Here is an 18,474-nt window from a genome sequence, read left to right as displayed (position 1 = left end):
TTTGTCAATGCCCTTTATAGACATATAAAATACTCTGCTTTCACCTGACAAGGCAGTGGCACAGTGGATAGAGTGTTGGACTGGGATGCGGAGGACCCAGGTTCAAAACCCCAAGGTCCCTGGCTTGAGCACAGGCTCACCAGCTTGAGCGTGGGATTACAGACATGACCCCACGGCCGCTGGCTTGAAGCCCAATGTTGCTGGCTTGAACCCAAGGTCACAGCCTTGAGCAAGGGGTCACTTGTTCTGCTGGAGCCCCCCCTCCCGCCCCAGGCAAGGCACATATGAGAAAGCAATCAATGAACAACTAAGGTGCTGCAACAAAGACTTGATGTTCTCATCTCTCACCCTTCCTGTCTGTCTGTCCCTATCTATCCCTCTGTCTCTGTCACAAAAAAACCTGTTTTCTGTACAGCGAAATTCATCAATCTTTTTCTTAGTGGTTTGTTTCACTATGTTGAAGTTCAGGAAGTCTTTCCCTATACAGAGGTCATTCAATATTTGCTATTCAATATAGCTTTTCGCCTTACCGGTGGTGGCACAGTAGATAGAGCATCGACCTGGGATGCTGAGGTCTCAGGATGGAAACCTTGAGGTCGCAGGCTTGAGTATGGGCTCACCAGCTTGAGTGTGGGCTCACCAGCTTGAGGGCGAGGTCACCAGCTTGAAGCCCAAGGTCTCCGGCTTAAGCCCAAGGTCACTGGCTCAGCTGGAACCCCCCAGTCAAGGCAAGTATGAAAAGCAATCAGTGAACAACTAAAGTGCTGCAACTATTGGTTGATGTTTCTCATTTCTCTCCCTTCCTCTGTTTGTCTCTCTCTCTTACTCGCAAAAACTAAAACTAAATAACCTTTAGCTTTTCACAGTGAATACCCTTCCCTCTACACACAGACACACCATTCTTAAACAACTGGAATTTACTTTGGTCTGTCATGTAAGATGAGGTTCCAAATTGTTCTTTTCCTCCAAATAGGAGAGAGAGTAATCCAAATGATATGACACAATGTTTCTATCCTATTACAAATTCTTACATTCTCTAGTCTGGCTACTGTTCTGTTACATTATTCAGTAACTTGTTCTTCTCACTAAAACCGTACTTTATGTAAACACCATAAAAATAGGGATTTTGTCTGTTTTGGCCATGGCTGTAGCCACAGTACCTAGAAAGGTGCCTGCATGTTGCAGGATCTCAATAAATATGTCGAGTGAGTGAATGAATGAATGAGTGGATGGATGGGTGAATAAAGACAATGTGCCAGGCAGGCCCTATGCAGGCATTATGATTGTTTATATTGTAAAAAACATGTAGTCCCTTCTGCTGCAAAGCCCATAGGTAGCCAGAAAACACTTCCTTAATCTTGGTATCAGTCACAAGAATAGATCAGAGGAGAATTTGTAGAATGAGAAAAAAGCAACTGAGTTAGTACCTTAAGGAATGTTCTGTATAGCAAGGTGGGACTGTTTTTAAAACCTGACCATCGAGGTTTTGACATTCCTTGAATCAAAAACTGGGATTTATGTGGCCTCCTCATCAATTGGGTGGGTTTGAGATCACTTTGATCAAAAGACAGCAGCAGGCCTGACCAGGTGGTGGTGCAGTGGATAGAGCGTCGGACTGGGATGCGGAGGAACCAGGTTCGAGACCCCGAAGTCACCAGCTTGAGCGCGGGCTCATCTGGTTGGAGCAAAAACTCACCAGCGTGAACCCAAGGTCGCTGGCTCGAGCAAGGGGTTACTCTGTCTGCTGAAGGCCCACGGTCAAGGCACATATGAGAAAGTAATCAATGAACAACTAAAGTGTCGCAATGCGCAACGAAAAACTAATGATTGATGCTTCTCATCTCTCTGTTCCTGTCTGTCTGTCCCTGTCTATCCCTCTCTCTGTCTCTGGGAAAAAAAAAAAAAAAAAAAGACAGCAGCAGAAGTGATACTATGTGACGTCTGAGGTTGAGTCAGAAAAGACCATGCAGCTTTTCTTTGGTTCTCCTAGAATACTCACTTTGGAGAAAGCCACCTATCACATAAAAAGTCCAACTACTCTAAGACAGACATACTAGAAAGGCCATGTGGAGGTGATCCAGTTAAAGTCCTCACCCAGCTCCTTGCCAATAGCCAGCAAAGTTGCTGAGTCACTTTCGATATCTAGCCTAGTCAAGCCCTGAGATGACTCTAGCCCCAGCCAACTTCTAGCTCAAACAATGAGAGATCCCAAGCCAAGCCCTCCCCAAATATCTACAAAAAAATAAAACTAAATAAATAAAAATTAAAAAATATATATATATGCAAGAAAAATTAAATGGCTGTTTAACTTGCTGAGGTTTAGACAATATTCAATGCAGCAATAATTAATTAGAATCAGGTGCATTAAATATATATTATTGCTAACAAAACCAAAGTTTAATAGCTTAAAATAATACTTATCTCACATTTTCTATGGCTCAAGAATTCAGGAGTGGCCCCCCCTGGTGGTTCTGGCTCAAGATCTCTCAAGAAGATGCAGTCATCTCATGGCTTGACTAGGTATGAGTCAGTTTTCAAGCTGGCCCATTCACAGGGCTGTTGGCAGGAGGCCTGGCTGACTCCTGGCAGGCCTCAGTTTCTCACCGTGTGGAGCCTTCTATAGGGCTGCAGCAGTGTAATCATAACATGGGAAGCTGGCTTTTCTCAGAGCAGGTGATCCAAAAGAGATAGCAAGAATAAAGAAAGAAAACAAGAAAATAAAAGCACACACACACACAAAATAAAGAAAATAACACAAAACAGAAACATATACAAAAAATACAAAAAGGAACTAGTCCTTGGCCAGTTAGCTCAGTCGATTAGAGCATTGTCCCACGATGAAAAGGTTGCAAGTTCGATCCCTGATCAGAGCACACACAGGAAGCAACCAATAAATGCACAACTGAGTGGAACAACAAATGAATGCTTCGAACCTTTCTCCTTCCGTCTCTCTCCCTCCCTCTCTCTGTCTCTCTAAAAATAAAAAAATAACCTTGGTTGGTTGAAGTGTCGTTGGGAAGTGCAGAAGTTGCTGGTTTGATCCCCAGTCAGGGAGCATACAGAAACAGCTTGATGTTCCTATCTCTTTGTCTCTCTCTCCCTGCCTCTCTCTAAATAAAATTTTAAAAAAGAAGCCTGACCAGGTGGTGGCACAGTGAATAGAGCATCACCCTGGGACACTGAGGATCCAGGTTCAAAACCCCAAGTTTACTGGTGTGAGTGCAGGCTCACCAGCTTGAGCACAGGGTCAACAGGTTGAGTGTGGGATCACAGACATGACCCCATGGTCGCTGGCTTGAGCCCAAAGGTCACTGGCTTGACAAAGGGTCACTGTCTCAGCTTGAACTCCACCCTCATCAAAGAAAATATGAGAAGCAATCAATAAACAACTAGAGTGCCGCAACTATGAGTTGATGTTTCTCATCTCTCTCCCTTCTGGTCTGTTTGTCTCTTGCATGTGCAATAAATAAATAAATAAATAAATAAATAAATAAATAAGATAAAGAATAAAAGAAAAGAAAGGATAAAAATACAATGGCCTTATGACCTGGTCTTAGAAGTCACATATCATTGCCCTATTGGTGATGGTGCAATGGACTGAGCATCAGCCCAAGACACCGAGGGCCCAGTTCAAAACCCTGACGTCGTTGAGCACAGGATCATGATCCTAAGGTCACTGGCCTGAAGCCCAAAGTCGCTGGCTTGAGCACGGGGCCACTGGCTCAGCTTGAACAGCCACGCCCACAAGGCATGTATGGGAAGCAATCAATAAACAACTAAAAGGAAGCAACTACAAATTGATGCTTCTCATTTCTCTCTTCTCCCTGTCTTTTTAAAAAGTCACAAAGTCACAAATCATTACTTCTGCCATATTCTATTTGTTAGAAGCAGGCACTACATCAGCCACATTCAAGGGGAGGACACTTTTTGTACCTTTCTGAAGCTGGAAACAGGGAGTCAGTCAGATTCCCGCATGCGCCCGACCGGGATCCACCTGGCATGCCCACCAGGGGGCAATGCTCTGCCCATCTTAGGGCATCGCTCTGCCACAATCAGAGCCACTCCAGCGCCTGAGGCAAAGGCCACAGAGCCATCCTCAGCGCCTGGGCCAACTTTGCTCCAATGGAGCCTTGGCTGCGGGAAGAGAAGAGAGAGACAGAGAGGAAGGAGAGGGGGAGGGGTGGAGAAGCAGATGGGCGCTTCTCCTGTGTGCCCTGACGGGGAATCGAACCCGGGACTCCTGCACGCCAGGCCAACGCTCTACCATTGAGCCAACCGGCCAGGGCCAACGGGAGGACTCTTAAAGAGAAATGTGTCAAAGAATTTGTGGACATATTTTAAAAGCACACAACAGGGGTTGCAAACTGAACCCCGAACTGGACTCTGGCTGAACGTCAGTTGGTAGTTGCCAGCTGGAACACTAGGGATACCACCCTAATGATCCTCACTTTGAAAACTCCTTGACATGGAAGGGGCCTAAGCCTTAGAAGGAAATCCTAATTTTCTGCAGTGTCCTCTGAAGTTATAGATCTGGTGAGAGAGGGCAGTGAATGCTGGACTCACCAAAACCCAAGGTCCTTCTTCACAGTAGTGACTGGGAGAGAGTCCTTTTCTCAAGTTGTTTCTGTAGGTTGCTGAGCTCATTGCTTATGTTTTTCCCCACTGCCAACTTCTCTATAATTAATTGCAACAAATAAGTAGAGCCCACCGAACAGATATCCCATCAGGAATTCCTTCAAGGAGCTAACAAGGGATTACTGCACAGGCAGACACATGCACGGTGAGACTCAAGCTCCCAAGAATGTATGGTGCACATGTGCATATGTCACATACCTGAGGACACAATATTCTTTGCTATAAAGGGCTTCATGCTACTTCTAACCACATAAGATTTCTTTCTTATTTCAAGTACAGTTGACTCTTCAATATGCAGGTTAGGTAGGGGTGCCAATCCCTAATGCAGTTAAAAACCCACATATAACATTTTTTTTAATTTATTCACTTTAGAGAGGAGAGTGAGAGTGAGAAAGAAAGAGAGAGAGAGAGAGAGAGAAGGGGGAAGGAGCAGGAAGTATCAACTCCCATATGTGCCTTGGCCAGACAAGCCCAGGGTTTCAAACCGGCAACCTCAGCGTTCCAGGTGCTAAGGTCAACACTTTATCCACTATGCCACCACAGGTCAGGCCACATATAACTTTTGATTCCTCAAAACCTTTACTACTAATTGCCTACTGTTGACCAGAAGCCTTACCAATAACATAAACAACTGAGTAACACATATTTTATATGTTAAATGTATTATGTACTGTATTCTTACAGTAAATTTTAAAAAGAGCCTGACCAGGCAGTGGCGCAGTGGATAAGAGCGTCAGAATGGGATGTGGAGGACCCAGGTTCGAGACCCCGAGGTTGCCAGCTTGAGCACGGGCTCATTAGCTTGAGCTCAAGGTCGCTGGCTTGAGCAAGGGGTCACTCGGTCTGCTGTAGCCCCCCTGTCAAGGCACATATGAGAAAGCAATCAATGAGCAACTAAGGAACTGCAATGAAAAATTGATGCTTCTCATCTCTCTCCCTTCCTATCTGTCCCTCTCTCTGACTCTCTCTGTCTCTGCCACAAAAAAATAAATAATTTAAAAAGAGGAAAATGTTAAGAAAATAACAAAGAATACATTTACAGTATTTATTGAAAAAATTCCACATATAAGTAGACCACACAGGTCAAAACTGTGTTGTCCGAGGGTCAGCTATATAGATATTTAAATTTAAAACTTTTTTAAAAATGTTTATTGATTTCAGAGAGGAGTGAAGGAGAAAGAGGGAGACAGAAACACTTATCTGTTCCTGTATGTGCCAAGACTAGGGATCGAACCTACAATTTCTGTGCTTCGGGAAGATGCTCTAACCAACCAAGCTGTCCAGCCAGGGCTACATTTAATACTTTTATTCTTTATTTTTGACAGGGACAGAGAGAGAGTCAGAGAGAGGGACAGATAGGGACAGACAGGAAGGGAGAGAGATGAGAAGCATCAATTCTTCACTGCAGCTCCTTAGTTGGTCATTGACTGCTTTCTCATATGTGCCTTGACTGGGAGGCTACAGCAGAGCAAGTGACCCCTTGCTCAAGCTAGCAACCTTGCCTCAAGCCAGCGACCTTCAGGCTCCAGCTACTGACCATGGGGTCATGTCTATGTTCCCATGCTCATGCCAGCAAACCCACGCTCAAGCTGGTGAGCCCACACTCAAGCCAGATGAGCCCGTGCTCAAGCTGGTGACCTCAGGGTTTCAAACCTGGGTCCTCTACGTCCCAGTCTGATGCTCTATCCACTGTGCCACTGCCTGGTGAGGCTTTTCTTTTTTTAAGTGAGAGGAGGATAGTGAGATAAGACTTGTGCTTGCGCCCCAACCAGGATCCACCTCGCAACCTAGTCTCGGGCCAATGCTCAAGTACCAAGCTATTTTTAGCACCTGAGGCTGATGCACTCAGACTAACTGAGCCATCCTCAGTGACTGGGGCTGACGTCGAACCAATCAAGCTACTGGCTGCAGGAGAGGAAGAGGGAGAGAAGGGGGAAAGGAATGGATGGTTGCTTCTTCTGTGTGCCCTGACCAGGAATTGAACCCAGGACATCCATACACTGGACTGACGCTCTATCCACTGACCCACCAGCCAGGGCCTAAATGTAATACTTTCTAAATTTGATTGATATGGGGGTGGGGGGGGGGAGAGGAAAGAGAGAGAAGAAAAAGCATCAACTTGTAGTTGCTTCACATTAGTTTTTCATTGATTGCTTTTTGTACGTGCCTTGACCCAGGACTCAAGCTGAGCCAGTGACCCCTTGCTCAAGCCAGTGACCTTGGGCTCAAGTCTGCAGCACTCAAGTTAGTGATCTCAGGGTTTCAAACCAGGGACCTCAGTGTTACTGGTTGATGCTCTATCCACTGCGCCACTACCAGTCAGGTAAAGGTCAACTATATTAAGTAAACAGGTAAGGTCTCCCTACCCACAGGGACTCTAGCAGAACTACTTGTTGACCCCCAATATCCTTTCTCCCCAGCTCTTATAGTATAGGAACTTCTGATATTTAGATAGGAACATGGCTTCCCAAAATAAAAACTACATTTCCATCTCTTTTGCAGTTACAAGTGGCCATGGGATAAATTCTGGACAATGAAAAAGGAACAAGTTTTGAGTTGTATATATATATATATATATATATATATATATATATATATTCCTAAAGACAAGGGGTATCCTTTCCTCCTCCCCAATCCTGGTGCCGAGAGCAGATGAGGTGGCAATTATGAGGAGAAGATGGAAGAACAACAAGATACACAGAAATAGAAACTGGCCTCTGACTTGGAGGGATCACCATATTAGCTCTTATGATCACATGACACTTTACATGGAGAGAAATAAACTTCAATCTTGTGAAAGCCACTATTATTGTGTGCCTATTTGTTACAGCAGCAGAATATTATATTGACTAATAAAGGACAAAGAAGAGTCTCCTGGGCCTCCAGCTACCAACTAAAGGATAAAGCTTCACCCTTCCCAAGTTCTACTTTGCCCAGCCCCCTATTTCACCCTCACCTACCCAGCTGCCCCCACCTTTCCTATAATCACCGAGTCCTCCCGACACTTCCGAGGTCCAGCAAATTTAATACACAAGTCTGCCCTTTCTTGAGCATCACATCTCATCCAACTCATAGTCCTCCTCAGGGAAATCTCCCACTGTCACAACTGATGGCTTGACGAAGGCACCGTATTTGGCCTGGCATTCAAAGTAGCGTTTCCCATTCACACTGCCGGGAATGATGAAAAAGTCAGTGGTCAGAGAGCTCCCAACATGGCTCCCTCCCCAGATGCTAGGATGGATAAGCTCTCCCCAGTAGTACATGCATGCATTTACACACATATGCGCACATATGCAAGCACAGACACAGGTACAGACACACACAGACACGAGTGGGAACATTTTTACCTGCCATCATTTTTCCCTAGTGGCTCATCATAGCGGATACCAATCCAGTAGCCAGGCTTGAAATCTGTGAGTCCTGCCCAGGAGAGAAATCCAAACAAAACCTTCAGATGCAGCTCATCCCAGATTTGTGCCTGCCTAGAGCCCATCTTGTAGCCCTGGTCAGATAGCTCAGTTAATCAGAGCATCCTCCCAAAGCATAGAGGTTGCCGCTTCGATCCTGGGTCAAGGCATATATAGGAACAGATGTTCCTCTTTCCTCCTCTTTCTCATGCCCTCTCTAAAATCAATAATACAAACATTTTTTTGTGTGTGACAGAGATAGACAAAGACAGAGACAGAGACAGAGAGAGGGACAGACAGGGGCAGACAGACAGGAAGGGAGAGATGAGAAGCATCAATTCTTCGTTGCAGCTCCTTAGTTGATCACTGATTGTTTTCTCATACATGCCTTGACCAGGGGCAAGTGCAGAGCAAGTAATCCCTTGCTCAAGCCAGCGACTTTGGGCTTCAAGCCAGCGACTTTGGGCTTCAAGCCAGCGACCTTAGGGCTCAAACCAGCAACCATGGGGTCATGACTATGATCCCATGCTCAAGCCAGTAACTCCACACTCAAGCTTGTGAGCCCACTCTCAAGCCGGATGAGCCCACGCTCAAGCTGGCAACCTCAGGGTTTCTAACCTGGGTCTTCTGCGTTCCAGGTTGATGCTCTATCCACTGCACCACTGCCTGGTTAGGCAACTCTTTTTAGATTTTATTTATTCATTTTAGAAAGAAGAGAGAAGAGAAAGAGAAGGGAGGAGGAACATGAAGCATCAACTCCCATATGTGCCTTGACTAGGGAAGCCCAGGGTTTCAAACCAGTGACCTCAGCGTTCCAGGTTGATGCTTTATCCACTGCTCCACCACAGGTCAGGCAATAAAATAAACATTTAAAAATAAATAAATAAAGCCTGTCTTATCGAAAACTATATACCTTACTAGGACCACCATCATCTCCTTCCCAGACTGATATGGTAGCCCCCTTCACTGATCTCCCTGTTCCTACCCCTGACCCCCTATTCATTTGACACCCACAGCCAAAGAGGTCTTTGTAAAAATCAAATGGAAATAGCACCACTCTTGACCCAAATTCCTCAAAAGCTTCCCATCTCACTCAACATAAAATCCACAGTTTATGGTCAAATGATTTCTGAGAAGGATACCAGGACAATTCAGTGAGAAAAAAAAAAGAAGAAAAAAAAAAAAAGTCTTTGGCCCTGGCCGGTTGGCTCAGTGGTAGAGCGTTGGCCTGGTGTGCAGGAGTCTCGGGTTTGATTCCCGGCCAGGGCACACAGGAGAAGCTCCCGTTAGCTTCTCCACCCCTCCCCCTCTCCTTCCTCTCTGTCTCTCTCTTCCCCGCAGCCAAGGCTCCATTGGAGCAAAGTTGGCCCGGGCGCTGAGGATGGCTCTGTGGCCTCTGCCTCAGGCACTAGAATGGCTCTGGTTGCAACAGAGCGATGCCCCAGATGGGCAGAACATCACCCCCTGGTGGGCATGCTGGGTGGATCCCAGTCGGGTGCATGCGGGAATCTGTCTGACTGCCTCCCCATTTCCAACTTCAGAAAAAAAAGTCTTTTCACCAAATAATGTTGGCACAACTAGATATCCACATGCAAGAGAATGAAGTTGGAGTCCTACCTCACGCTACACAAAAAGTAACACAAAGTAGGTCATCGAAGACCTAAACATCAGATATGACACTATAAAACTCTTAGAAGAAAATACAGACATAAATCTTTGTGACCTTGAATTAGGCACTGAATTCTTTTTTGTGTGTGTGGCAGAGACAGAGAGAGTCAGAAAGAGGGACAGAGACAGACAGACAGGAATGGAGAGAGATGAGAAATATCAATTCTTCGTTGCAGCTCCTTAGTTGTTCATTGATTGATTTCTCATATTTCTCATATGTGCCTTGATGGGGGGGGGGGCCTACAGCAGACTGACTGACCCTTTGCTCAGCCAGCAACCTTGGGCTCAAGCTGGTAAGCCTTGCTCAAACTAGATGAGCCCGTGCTCAAGCTGGTGACCTTGGGGTCCCGAACCTGGGTCCCCCACATCCCAGTCCAACGCTCTAACCACTGTGACACTGCCTGGTCAGGCTAGGCACTGAATTCTTAGGTTTAATATCAAAAGCACAGCAACAAAAAATGAATTAAACTTCATAAAAATAAAAAACTTTTGTGCTTCAAAGAACACAATCAAGAAAGTGAAAAGACAACCAATCTACACAACGGGAGAAAACATTTCTGAATCATATATTTAATAAGATAATTGTATCTAGAATAAATCTGACTGATGTCCTTATAGGAATAAATTTAAATTTAAACACACAAGGAGACACCAGAGATGGGTATGCACACAGAGAAAAGACATGTCAGGATACAGTGAAGAGGTACCTTCTACAAGCCAATGAGAGGCCTCAGAAGAAACCAGACCTGCCAAGGCCTTGCTTGATCTTGGATGTCCAGAACAATGGTGAGAAATAAATTTCTGTTATTTAAGCCATCCAGTGTATGATCGTTTGTTATGGCAGCCTAATACACAACTCAACAGAAAAAGACAAACAACCTAACTTAAAAACGGGCAGAAAGGGCCTGGCCTGTGGTGGCGCAGTGGATAAGAGTACTGACCTTAGAATGCTGAGGTTGCTGGTTCAAAACCCTGGGCTTGCCCAGTCAAGCAAGGCACATATGACAAGCAAACAATGGACAACTAAAGTGAAGCAACTACAAGTTGATGCTTCTTGTCCTCCCCGACTTTGTAAAATCAATAAATAAAATCTAAAAAAAAAATAAAAATGGGTAAAGAAGGATCTGAATAGACATTTCTCTAAAGAAGATATACAGATTGCCATTAAGTACATGAAAAGATACTCAACATCATTAGCCAGCCATCAAAGAAATGCAAATCAAAACCATAAAGCTTTACCACTTCATGCCCATGAGATTAACTATAATCATAAAGACAAATAATTCTAAGTGTTGGAGAGGATGTGGAGAAACTGGACCTCTCATACATTCTTTTTTTTTTTTAAGCAAGAGAAACAGATATGGACAGACAGGCAGGAAGGGAAAAAGACAAGAAGCATCAATTCTTTGTTGTGGTACCTTAGTTGTTCACTGATGGCTTTCTCATATGTGCCTTTGGGGGGGGGTGCACTACAGCAGAGTGAGTGACCCCTTGCTCAAGCCAGCGACCTTGGGCTTTAAGCCAGTGACCTTTGGGCTCAAGCTAGTTATCACAGGGTCATGTCTATGATCTCACGCTCAAACCAGTGACCCCATGTTCAAGCTGGTGAGCCTGTGCTCAAACCAGCAACCTCAGGGTTTCAAATCTGGGTCTTCTGCATCCCAGTCTGACGCTCTATCCACTGTGCCACCGCAGGCGGACCCCTCACACATTCTGGTGGGAATGTAAAGTGGTGCAGCCACTGTAAACAGGGGCTGTTCCTCAAAAGGTTAAACAGAGTCACCACATGACCCAGCAATTTCACTCTTAGGTACAGAGAAAGGAAAACAATGTCACAACCTGACCAGGTGGCAGTGCAGTGGACAGTATCAATCTGGGATGCTGAGGACCCAGGTTCTAAACCCCGAGGTTGCCGGCTTGAGCGTGGAGTCATAGACATGATCCCATGGTCGCTGGCTTGACCCCAAAGGTCACTGGCTTGAGCCAGGGGTCACTGTCAATGGCTCAGCTTGAGCCCCCTAGTCAAGGCAGGTATCAGAAAGCAATCAATGAAAAAAAAAAATAAAGAAAGCAATCAATGAACCACAAAGATGCCATAACTACCAGCTGATGCTTCTCATCTCTCTCCTTTCTTGTCTGTTTCTCTCTGTCACAAAAAAATAAAAAAGAAATGGAGTACTGACACATGCTATATCATGGATGAACCCTGAAAACATGCTAGGTGAAGGCAGTTGCCCTGGCTGGCTGGCTCAGTGGTAGAGTGTCCCAGCGTGTGGAAGTCCCAGGTTTGATTCCCAGTCAGGGCACACAGGAGAAACGCCCATCTGTTTCTCCACCCCTCTCCCTCCACCATCTCTCTCTCTTTCTCCCACAGCCATGCCTCAACTGGTTCAAGCGAGTTGGCCCCGGGCACTGAGAATGGCTCAGTGGCCTCCACCTCAGATGCTAAAAACTAGCTCAGTTGCTAAGCAATGAAACAATGACCCAGATGGGCAGCCCCCTGGTGGGCTTGCCCGGCGGATCCTGGTCGGGGCACATGCGGGAGTCTGTCTCTGCCTCTCCTCCTCTCAATGAAAGAAAGAAAAAAAAGAAGATAGTCACAAGACTACATAATATAGTATGACTCCACTTATGTGAAACATCCAGAATTGGTAAGTCTATAGTGGCTGTTTAAGACTAAGGGAGATAGGGTTTTAGAAATGAGAAGGGGCAGCTAAAGGTTATGGGGTTCCTTTTTGGGGTGATGAAAATGAGCTAAAATTGATTGTGGTGGTGGTTGCACAATTCTGTGAATATATTAAAAACCATGAATGAATAGCATACACTTCAAATGAGTCAGCCTTATGCTTTATGAATTATATTTCAATAAAGTTGCTATAAAAAAACAATAAAACCCACACTCCTCTCTATAGTCTCCAAGGCTATGCATGGTCCAGCCCTGCCCATGATCCTGACCTCACTTCTTACCTGCCCCCTAGCCATGCTGACTTTCTTTCTCTGCCTCAAACAGGTCAAGCTCGTTTCTGTTCACAGCATCTGCCCTCACTATTACCTCTGGCTAGAACACTCACCCTCCCTTTTCACCTGGCTCACTTCTCTCTTTCCTTCAGAGAGTCCTCCTCCCCTCTCCCCAAGCACTCTGGATTACTCTCCAGAAGTCTGGTACTTCCTCTCAGCTCACACAGCTTCCTAAGCTTCCCTCATCCCTGCTCTGATCACTTCAGCCAGTGCCTTCCCCATCACAGCCCTAAAAATTCTGCCAGTTTCCCCATGTTAGCTCTGACCACCTTCGCCTCAGAACTAATCGCTCCGGCCTCTACCTCCTCTATCACAACCCAGGTTACTCTGCCTCTGCTTCCCAATTCCCTGCCATGAACACTCCGGCCTGTCATTATCAGCTCTGTGACTGCCTCTCCCATTAAATTGAGATCTCCCGAGGGCTCGGTTCCCAGCGCTGCCAACATCAGGCAGAGCAGGGCATAAGGCCTTGGGGCCACGTACCTACATACATGACAGTGCCCCGGCGAGGGGGCTGCCCAGGAGTCTGCACCTCACAGCGGCTTCCCACAGGGATGACACTGGCCTGCGCCTTCTCCTCTGTGAGGCGCTGGCTGATCTCAGCCTTTTGCTGTGCGCGCTCTTCTTCATTGAATCGGCCTAGCTTGCTGCGCTTCAGGAAGGAGCGGACTGAGTCTGCGAGTGGGGAGGGGGATAGGGGTCAGAACAGTACCAGGGTGGGGCCTCTGGCCCGAAGAGAGAACATTCTACTCACACAGGCTAACACTCAGATCAACTCTTCTGTTCCAGGTGTCAAAGGGCTGTCATCCAAGCCCCCCAAGCCCTGGCCTCTCCCCAGGCTCTCTGGGGTCTCCCCACAATCTAGACTAAGAAGATTCGTGTCTCCAGTCTTTCACATCACCCCATCTTCCCACATCCTTCAGTGTCACATTCACCTCCATCCATCCTGAATCCATCTTTCCCACACGTCTGTACTATTCATTCCACATTTTCTGCCATGCTCTGCCCCACACTGGCTGCCCCATGTGACCCTGACCGTGCTCCCCACACCTGATCCCTCACACCCCAGACCTCCCTCTAATGCCCCTTCCACTTTCCCACGCACTCGTCTGTCTGCCCGCCCACATCCCGACACCTCCAGCCCTCATTTGCATCCTATGCCCTTTCTACCCACACTGCTTTCCCATGCCCTCATCTGTCCCCATAGCAACCTCATGGCACCCCTCCACTCTCCCCCTGCCCACACCACCAATTTCCCCTCAATCTCCCTATCTGTTCTGTCTGCCCCCTAACACCACCTCCCCCCTGCACACATTCCTTTTGGCTTCCACAGGCCCCAATTTACCCATGGGCCGCATACCTTCCCTCTGGTTGTAGGCTTCTTGTGAGATCCTGTACTTCTCCACCTTGGACACATCCTCATACTCCCCAAGGCGGGCACCACTGTGATCAATGACCTGCAGGAAGGGGAGGGGTCAGTGGAGATCAAGGTCTGGTCAGGGAGGCTTGAGATGCTGAAGGTGCTGGTACAGTTGCATAGTGGAGCATTCCATAGACTTAAGTCTCTCCTAACAAAACAATATTCTACCTTCACTTTACCCCAGCTGTCTCTCATCTCCTGAGCCCAGCAGAAAGGACAAGAGCAGGGGTCTACACTAGTAATTTCCCTTTCCTCACCCCATCCAAACCCTGGAGGCTGGATCTGCCCCACACGATCCCCACATATTGGCATCAATATCACTGATGACCCCAAATCACAAGAACCAAAAGGTGGAGCTTGGGTCTTGCTCATGAGCCCTCTGGGTAAGTACATCTGTCCTCTCTGAGCCTCTGGGATCCTCCTAAGCTGGCCCCAACTTCCAGACCCTGGAGCATCTCTTCCTGTTCCATCCTCAGTATTCATGAACTCGTTGCTTGTGGAGCTCTTCCAAGGTGCCCAGTTGGGATCTGTGCTGGGTACTAGGGACACAGTGCAAAAAGCAGATAAATGCCTGACATCAACGAGTGCTCATTCTGCTGGGAAACCGACCATAAACAAAGGTATGTGTCTTAAAACACCGGAAGATAACAAGGTTTGATGTAAAAAATACCAGAGGCTTACAGTGCCTGGGAAGGTAGTCAGGGAAGACTTCCAAAGGGAGGGGATGTCTGAGCCAAGGCCTAAAGAATGAGAAGGAACAACAGGCACCAAGTCCCGGATGTAACCCTTGAGGAACAGCAGGGAGGCGAGCACGGCTGGCATGGAGTAAGCCAGGGAGAGTGGGAGACATAACAGATCCCTGCAAACTTTGCTTTTACCTGGAATGAGGTACAGCTGATGATGGTCTGAGCCAAGAGGGCTCTCACCTGGCTCTGCTTCACAAGCTCCCTTTAGCTGCATGTGGAAAACAGACTAGGGGGATAGGAAAGGAAGTAGGAGACAGAGGCAATATGTCTAGGAGGAAGAGAATGGAGGCTGGGCCAGGGTGGGGCAGTAGAGGGGGAGAAGAGTTTAGATTCTGGACAGATTTTGCAGGTGGACCCCACAAGGCTTGCAGACAGACTAGATGTGGGTGTGAGAGAAAGAGAGGGGTCGGGAAACATTCTCAGGTGTTTGGCCTGAACCATTAGGCTAACAACACACCAAGAGAGAAATGGCTTTTATTTCTGGTCAAGAATCACTAATAATTTCTACTTTCTATATTAGAGATTTTTGTAAGTTTAAAATTACTGTTATTTGCCTGACCAGGCGGTGGCACAGTGGATAAAGCATTGGACTGGGAGGTGGAGGACCCAGGTTCAAAACCCCAAGGTCGCTGGCTTGAGCAAGGGGTCTCTCGGTCTGTTGTAGCCCCCCGGTCAAGGCATATAGGAGAAAGCAATAGAGATGAACAACTAAGGTGCCACAACAAAGACTGATGCTTCTCATCTCTCTCCCTTCCTATCCATCTCTGTGTCTGTCCCCCCCCCAAAAAAAAAATTTGCTGTTATTTTAAGCAATAAATACAGGTAATATTTATAAACAGAAAAAGTAAAAGAAAAAATACAAATTCCCAGAGACTCCACCTCTGGGAAACTTTCTTTGAATGACTTCAGAAGTCACAGGTTTGTCTATATCTGAATCCATGTGTGAAAACCTCCTGTCTTGAGGATGCCACCGGCCATGCCTGGCCCACCAGCACATCCTTAGATTGAAGCAGCCCCGGGCACCTCAGTCTCAGTGCTGAGGCCCAGCCATACAAAGCTGACCCACAGTCCTGACCCACTCCCACTTCGCCACCTCGTCAGGACTATGAAGCAGCCTCCTCCCTTGTCTCCCCACTCCTTTTAGCCTCCAGTCTGCTCCCCACACATAGTACGAGGAAGCCGGTAAACAGCTCAGCCAGACCAGGGCCTTCCTGACTCAGAGTCCTCTCTTGGCTCCCACTTCCGTCTGTCATAGGAGTGGCTACTCTCCAGTCCCTTGCACCCACCATGCTCACTCCCATTTCAGAGTGTTTGCACACGCTGTACCCTTCTCCTGGAGCACTCTTTCCCTTCTTCAGTTAACTCCTATTCTTCAGGTCTCTGCTCAGCCAGCGCCCCCTCCAGGTAGTCCTCTCAGACCTCACTGATAGGGTCATTTCCTCAGAATAGGGTCTCCAGCTCCTCTCTCTCCTCTTGCATTGTCTTCACCTCACCGACTCTTCATATTTGTTCTTGTGAATATTTAGCTAACATCTATCTCAAACCAGACGAAACTAAACAAAGACCTTTTCAAATTTGGTTCACTGGTATACCCCTGGTAACACAGATGCTTAATGAACAGTTAGTAAATAAAAGAGATTAAAAACAAACAAACAAACAAAAACCCAGTTCTCTAGGAACACGTATTTTTGAAGTAATGCGACTGAGGTAAAGATTCCAGCAATAACTCATCCTTAGTTAAGAAAACCAGTTAGAAAAAAAAAAAGAAAACCAGTTAGAAGGTGACGGAAGATAATTGGACTTTGGGTGATGGGAATGCAGCATAATCAGCGCCTCAGACCGCTCGGCCACCCTGACCCGTTGAATGCAGCATAATCAAAAGTCAAAATAACCTGGAGATGTTTTCTCTGAACATATGTACCCTGATTTATCAATGTCACCCCATTAAGATTAATAATAATAAAAAATGTAAAAAGAATAATTCATCCTTAGGATAATAAATTCCATCTTGAAGCTAAATTCTGTCTTCTGCAAAATAGGGTTAATTATACAGTCTTATTTTATAGATTCAATTCATCATCCAACTAAGCACCCTGTCGGTGCCAGGTACTGTTCCAGATGCTGGGGGGAAATGCACAGTATGTCACAGGACGATAAGAGCTAATGACCACCATCAAATGAAGTGAAGAAGGAGGTTTAAATTTTACACTGAAGCCAATGAAGTTCTCACACTTGAAAGCTGACACTGAAAGTAAGGACTGGAAGGAAGGAGTAAGCCATGTGAGCATAGAAAAAAGAACCTTTCAGGCACAGGGTATAGCACATGCAAAGGCTCTGAGGTAGACAGCACCGTGGATGCCGAAATGTCTGAGGAGTATGGCAGAAGATGGGGTATGGGAAGATGAGGACAGAGATGATGTGAGCTGATATATGTAGAGGTCCTTTGTTTCCGTCTTCTCCCAACACATCTCACTGTTCACCCTGACCCACCTCAGGCGACCCACTCACTCTGCTTCCCCCAGCTGGCATGCCTCTCCCACCTCTTCTCCTAAGTCGTCCTTTCCCCATCCTTCAGGTCTCAACTCAGGCCTCTCCTCCTTCAGAAAGCCCCCCTCATGATACCAGACGAAGTCTGGCACCTCTTCCGGATGTCCCCGGTCCCCTGAACTTGCCCCAGCCCAAACCACTCTGGCTGTCGCTGTCTGGGGATGGGTCCGTCTCACTCTACACTGGACTAGGGGCTCCATGAGGATCTATCTTGGTTATCACACAGGGCAAAATATGGCACGCATTTGTTAAATAAATAACGAAGGGAGGTCTCACATGGATGCGGCAGCCATCATCTACGGGGTATGAGCCCAGTAGTGCATCCTCCTGATCCAGCTTGCTGTAGAACTTCTCGTCAGGTCCATACAACTCCAGTTCCATGCAAGACGCAGGGCTGCCCACCACCAGCTCTAGTTTACACTGAGAAGAGTAGGAGATGGGAGAGGTTGGAGAGGAGGAAGGCTGTTGGTGGCCCCACCCTCTGCTCTGAGTCTCTGCTCCTTGTACGAACAACCATCACCCCATCCTTGCTCCTCCACGAGACCATCATTTTAGGACCCAACTGGTTATCCCCGGCCATGCCCCTCCGCTCTTGCCCCCGCCCTCGGGAACCTCTGATTTTCCCAGACCCGCCTCCTTCTCTGAACCCTTCGGTTCTCTCAGGCTCTGCCCGGCAGAAGCAAGGTTCCCAACCTCTGCAACCTCGGTTTATTTCTGGACCCTCCATTTCCCCTTTGTCCCGCCCCCCGGGGCCCCGCCCCCCGCCACACCTTGAATTCAGCTATCGTGAGGCTGCGACTGTACCGCTTCTCGGAGCGAAAGCTGTTGAGGGAGCTGCTGATGAAAACAGTCACTGTGGGCGCGGATAACCCCGTCACCTCCATCTCGTCGGGGCCCTAACCGGGTCCGCAGCCCCGTCAGCCGCCTCACACAGGCTCCGCCGCCGCTACCGCTTCTGGGATGTCAGCCCCTCCCCTGCTCCGGACCTGGCCAATCCGCACTCTCCCGCAGAGAGGGTCCGCCATTCGCCGCC

The 18,474-nt window shown here is 47.2% G+C and overlaps 1 protein-coding gene across 1 annotated transcript; it reads right to left on the bottom strand.

The window, feature by feature from the left end:
- Positions 1-969: 969 nt before the first annotated feature.
- TBCB (tubulin folding cofactor B) lies at positions 970-18,462 on the bottom strand. The gene is made up of 6 exons (XM_066244159.1): positions 18,212-18,462; positions 17,718-17,861; positions 14,089-14,185; positions 13,212-13,403; positions 7,983-8,055; positions 970-7,803 (listed from the first exon to the last, which is right to left on the bottom strand). The coding sequence occupies exons 1-6, from the start codon at positions 18,323-18,325 to the stop codon at positions 7,689-7,691; spliced, it is 735 nt and encodes a 244-aa protein (XP_066100256.1). The 5' UTR covers positions 18,326-18,462; the 3' UTR covers positions 970-7,688.
- Between the last annotated feature and the right edge of the window lie 12 nt (positions 18,463-18,474).

The sequence above is a fragment of the Saccopteryx bilineata genome, chromosome 9 (genome assembly GCF_036850765.1).
Source record: "Saccopteryx bilineata isolate mSacBil1 chromosome 9, mSacBil1_pri_phased_curated, whole genome shotgun sequence".
NCBI classification, from domain to species: domain Eukaryota; kingdom Metazoa; phylum Chordata; class Mammalia; order Chiroptera; family Emballonuridae; genus Saccopteryx; species Saccopteryx bilineata.
This window is presented reverse-complemented; position numbering and strand designations above follow the sequence as displayed.

What these genes read in the sequence shown, in the direction of transcription:
- TBCB (XM_066244159.1), bottom strand. Translation starts at nt 18,325, where the DNA reads ATGGAGGTGACGGGGTTATCCGCGCCCACAGTGACTGTTTTCATCAGC. An exon ending in TCACGATAGCTGAATTCAAG is followed by an intron (nt 17,862 to 18,211) that starts GTGTGGCGGGGG and finishes TACTCTTCTCAG; the next exon opens with TGTAAACTAGAGCTGGTGGT. An exon ending in AGCCTACAACCAGAGGGAAG is followed by an intron (nt 13,404 to 14,088) that starts GTATGCGGCCCA and finishes CCCCACTCGCAG; the next exon opens with ACTCAGTCCGCTCCTTCCTG.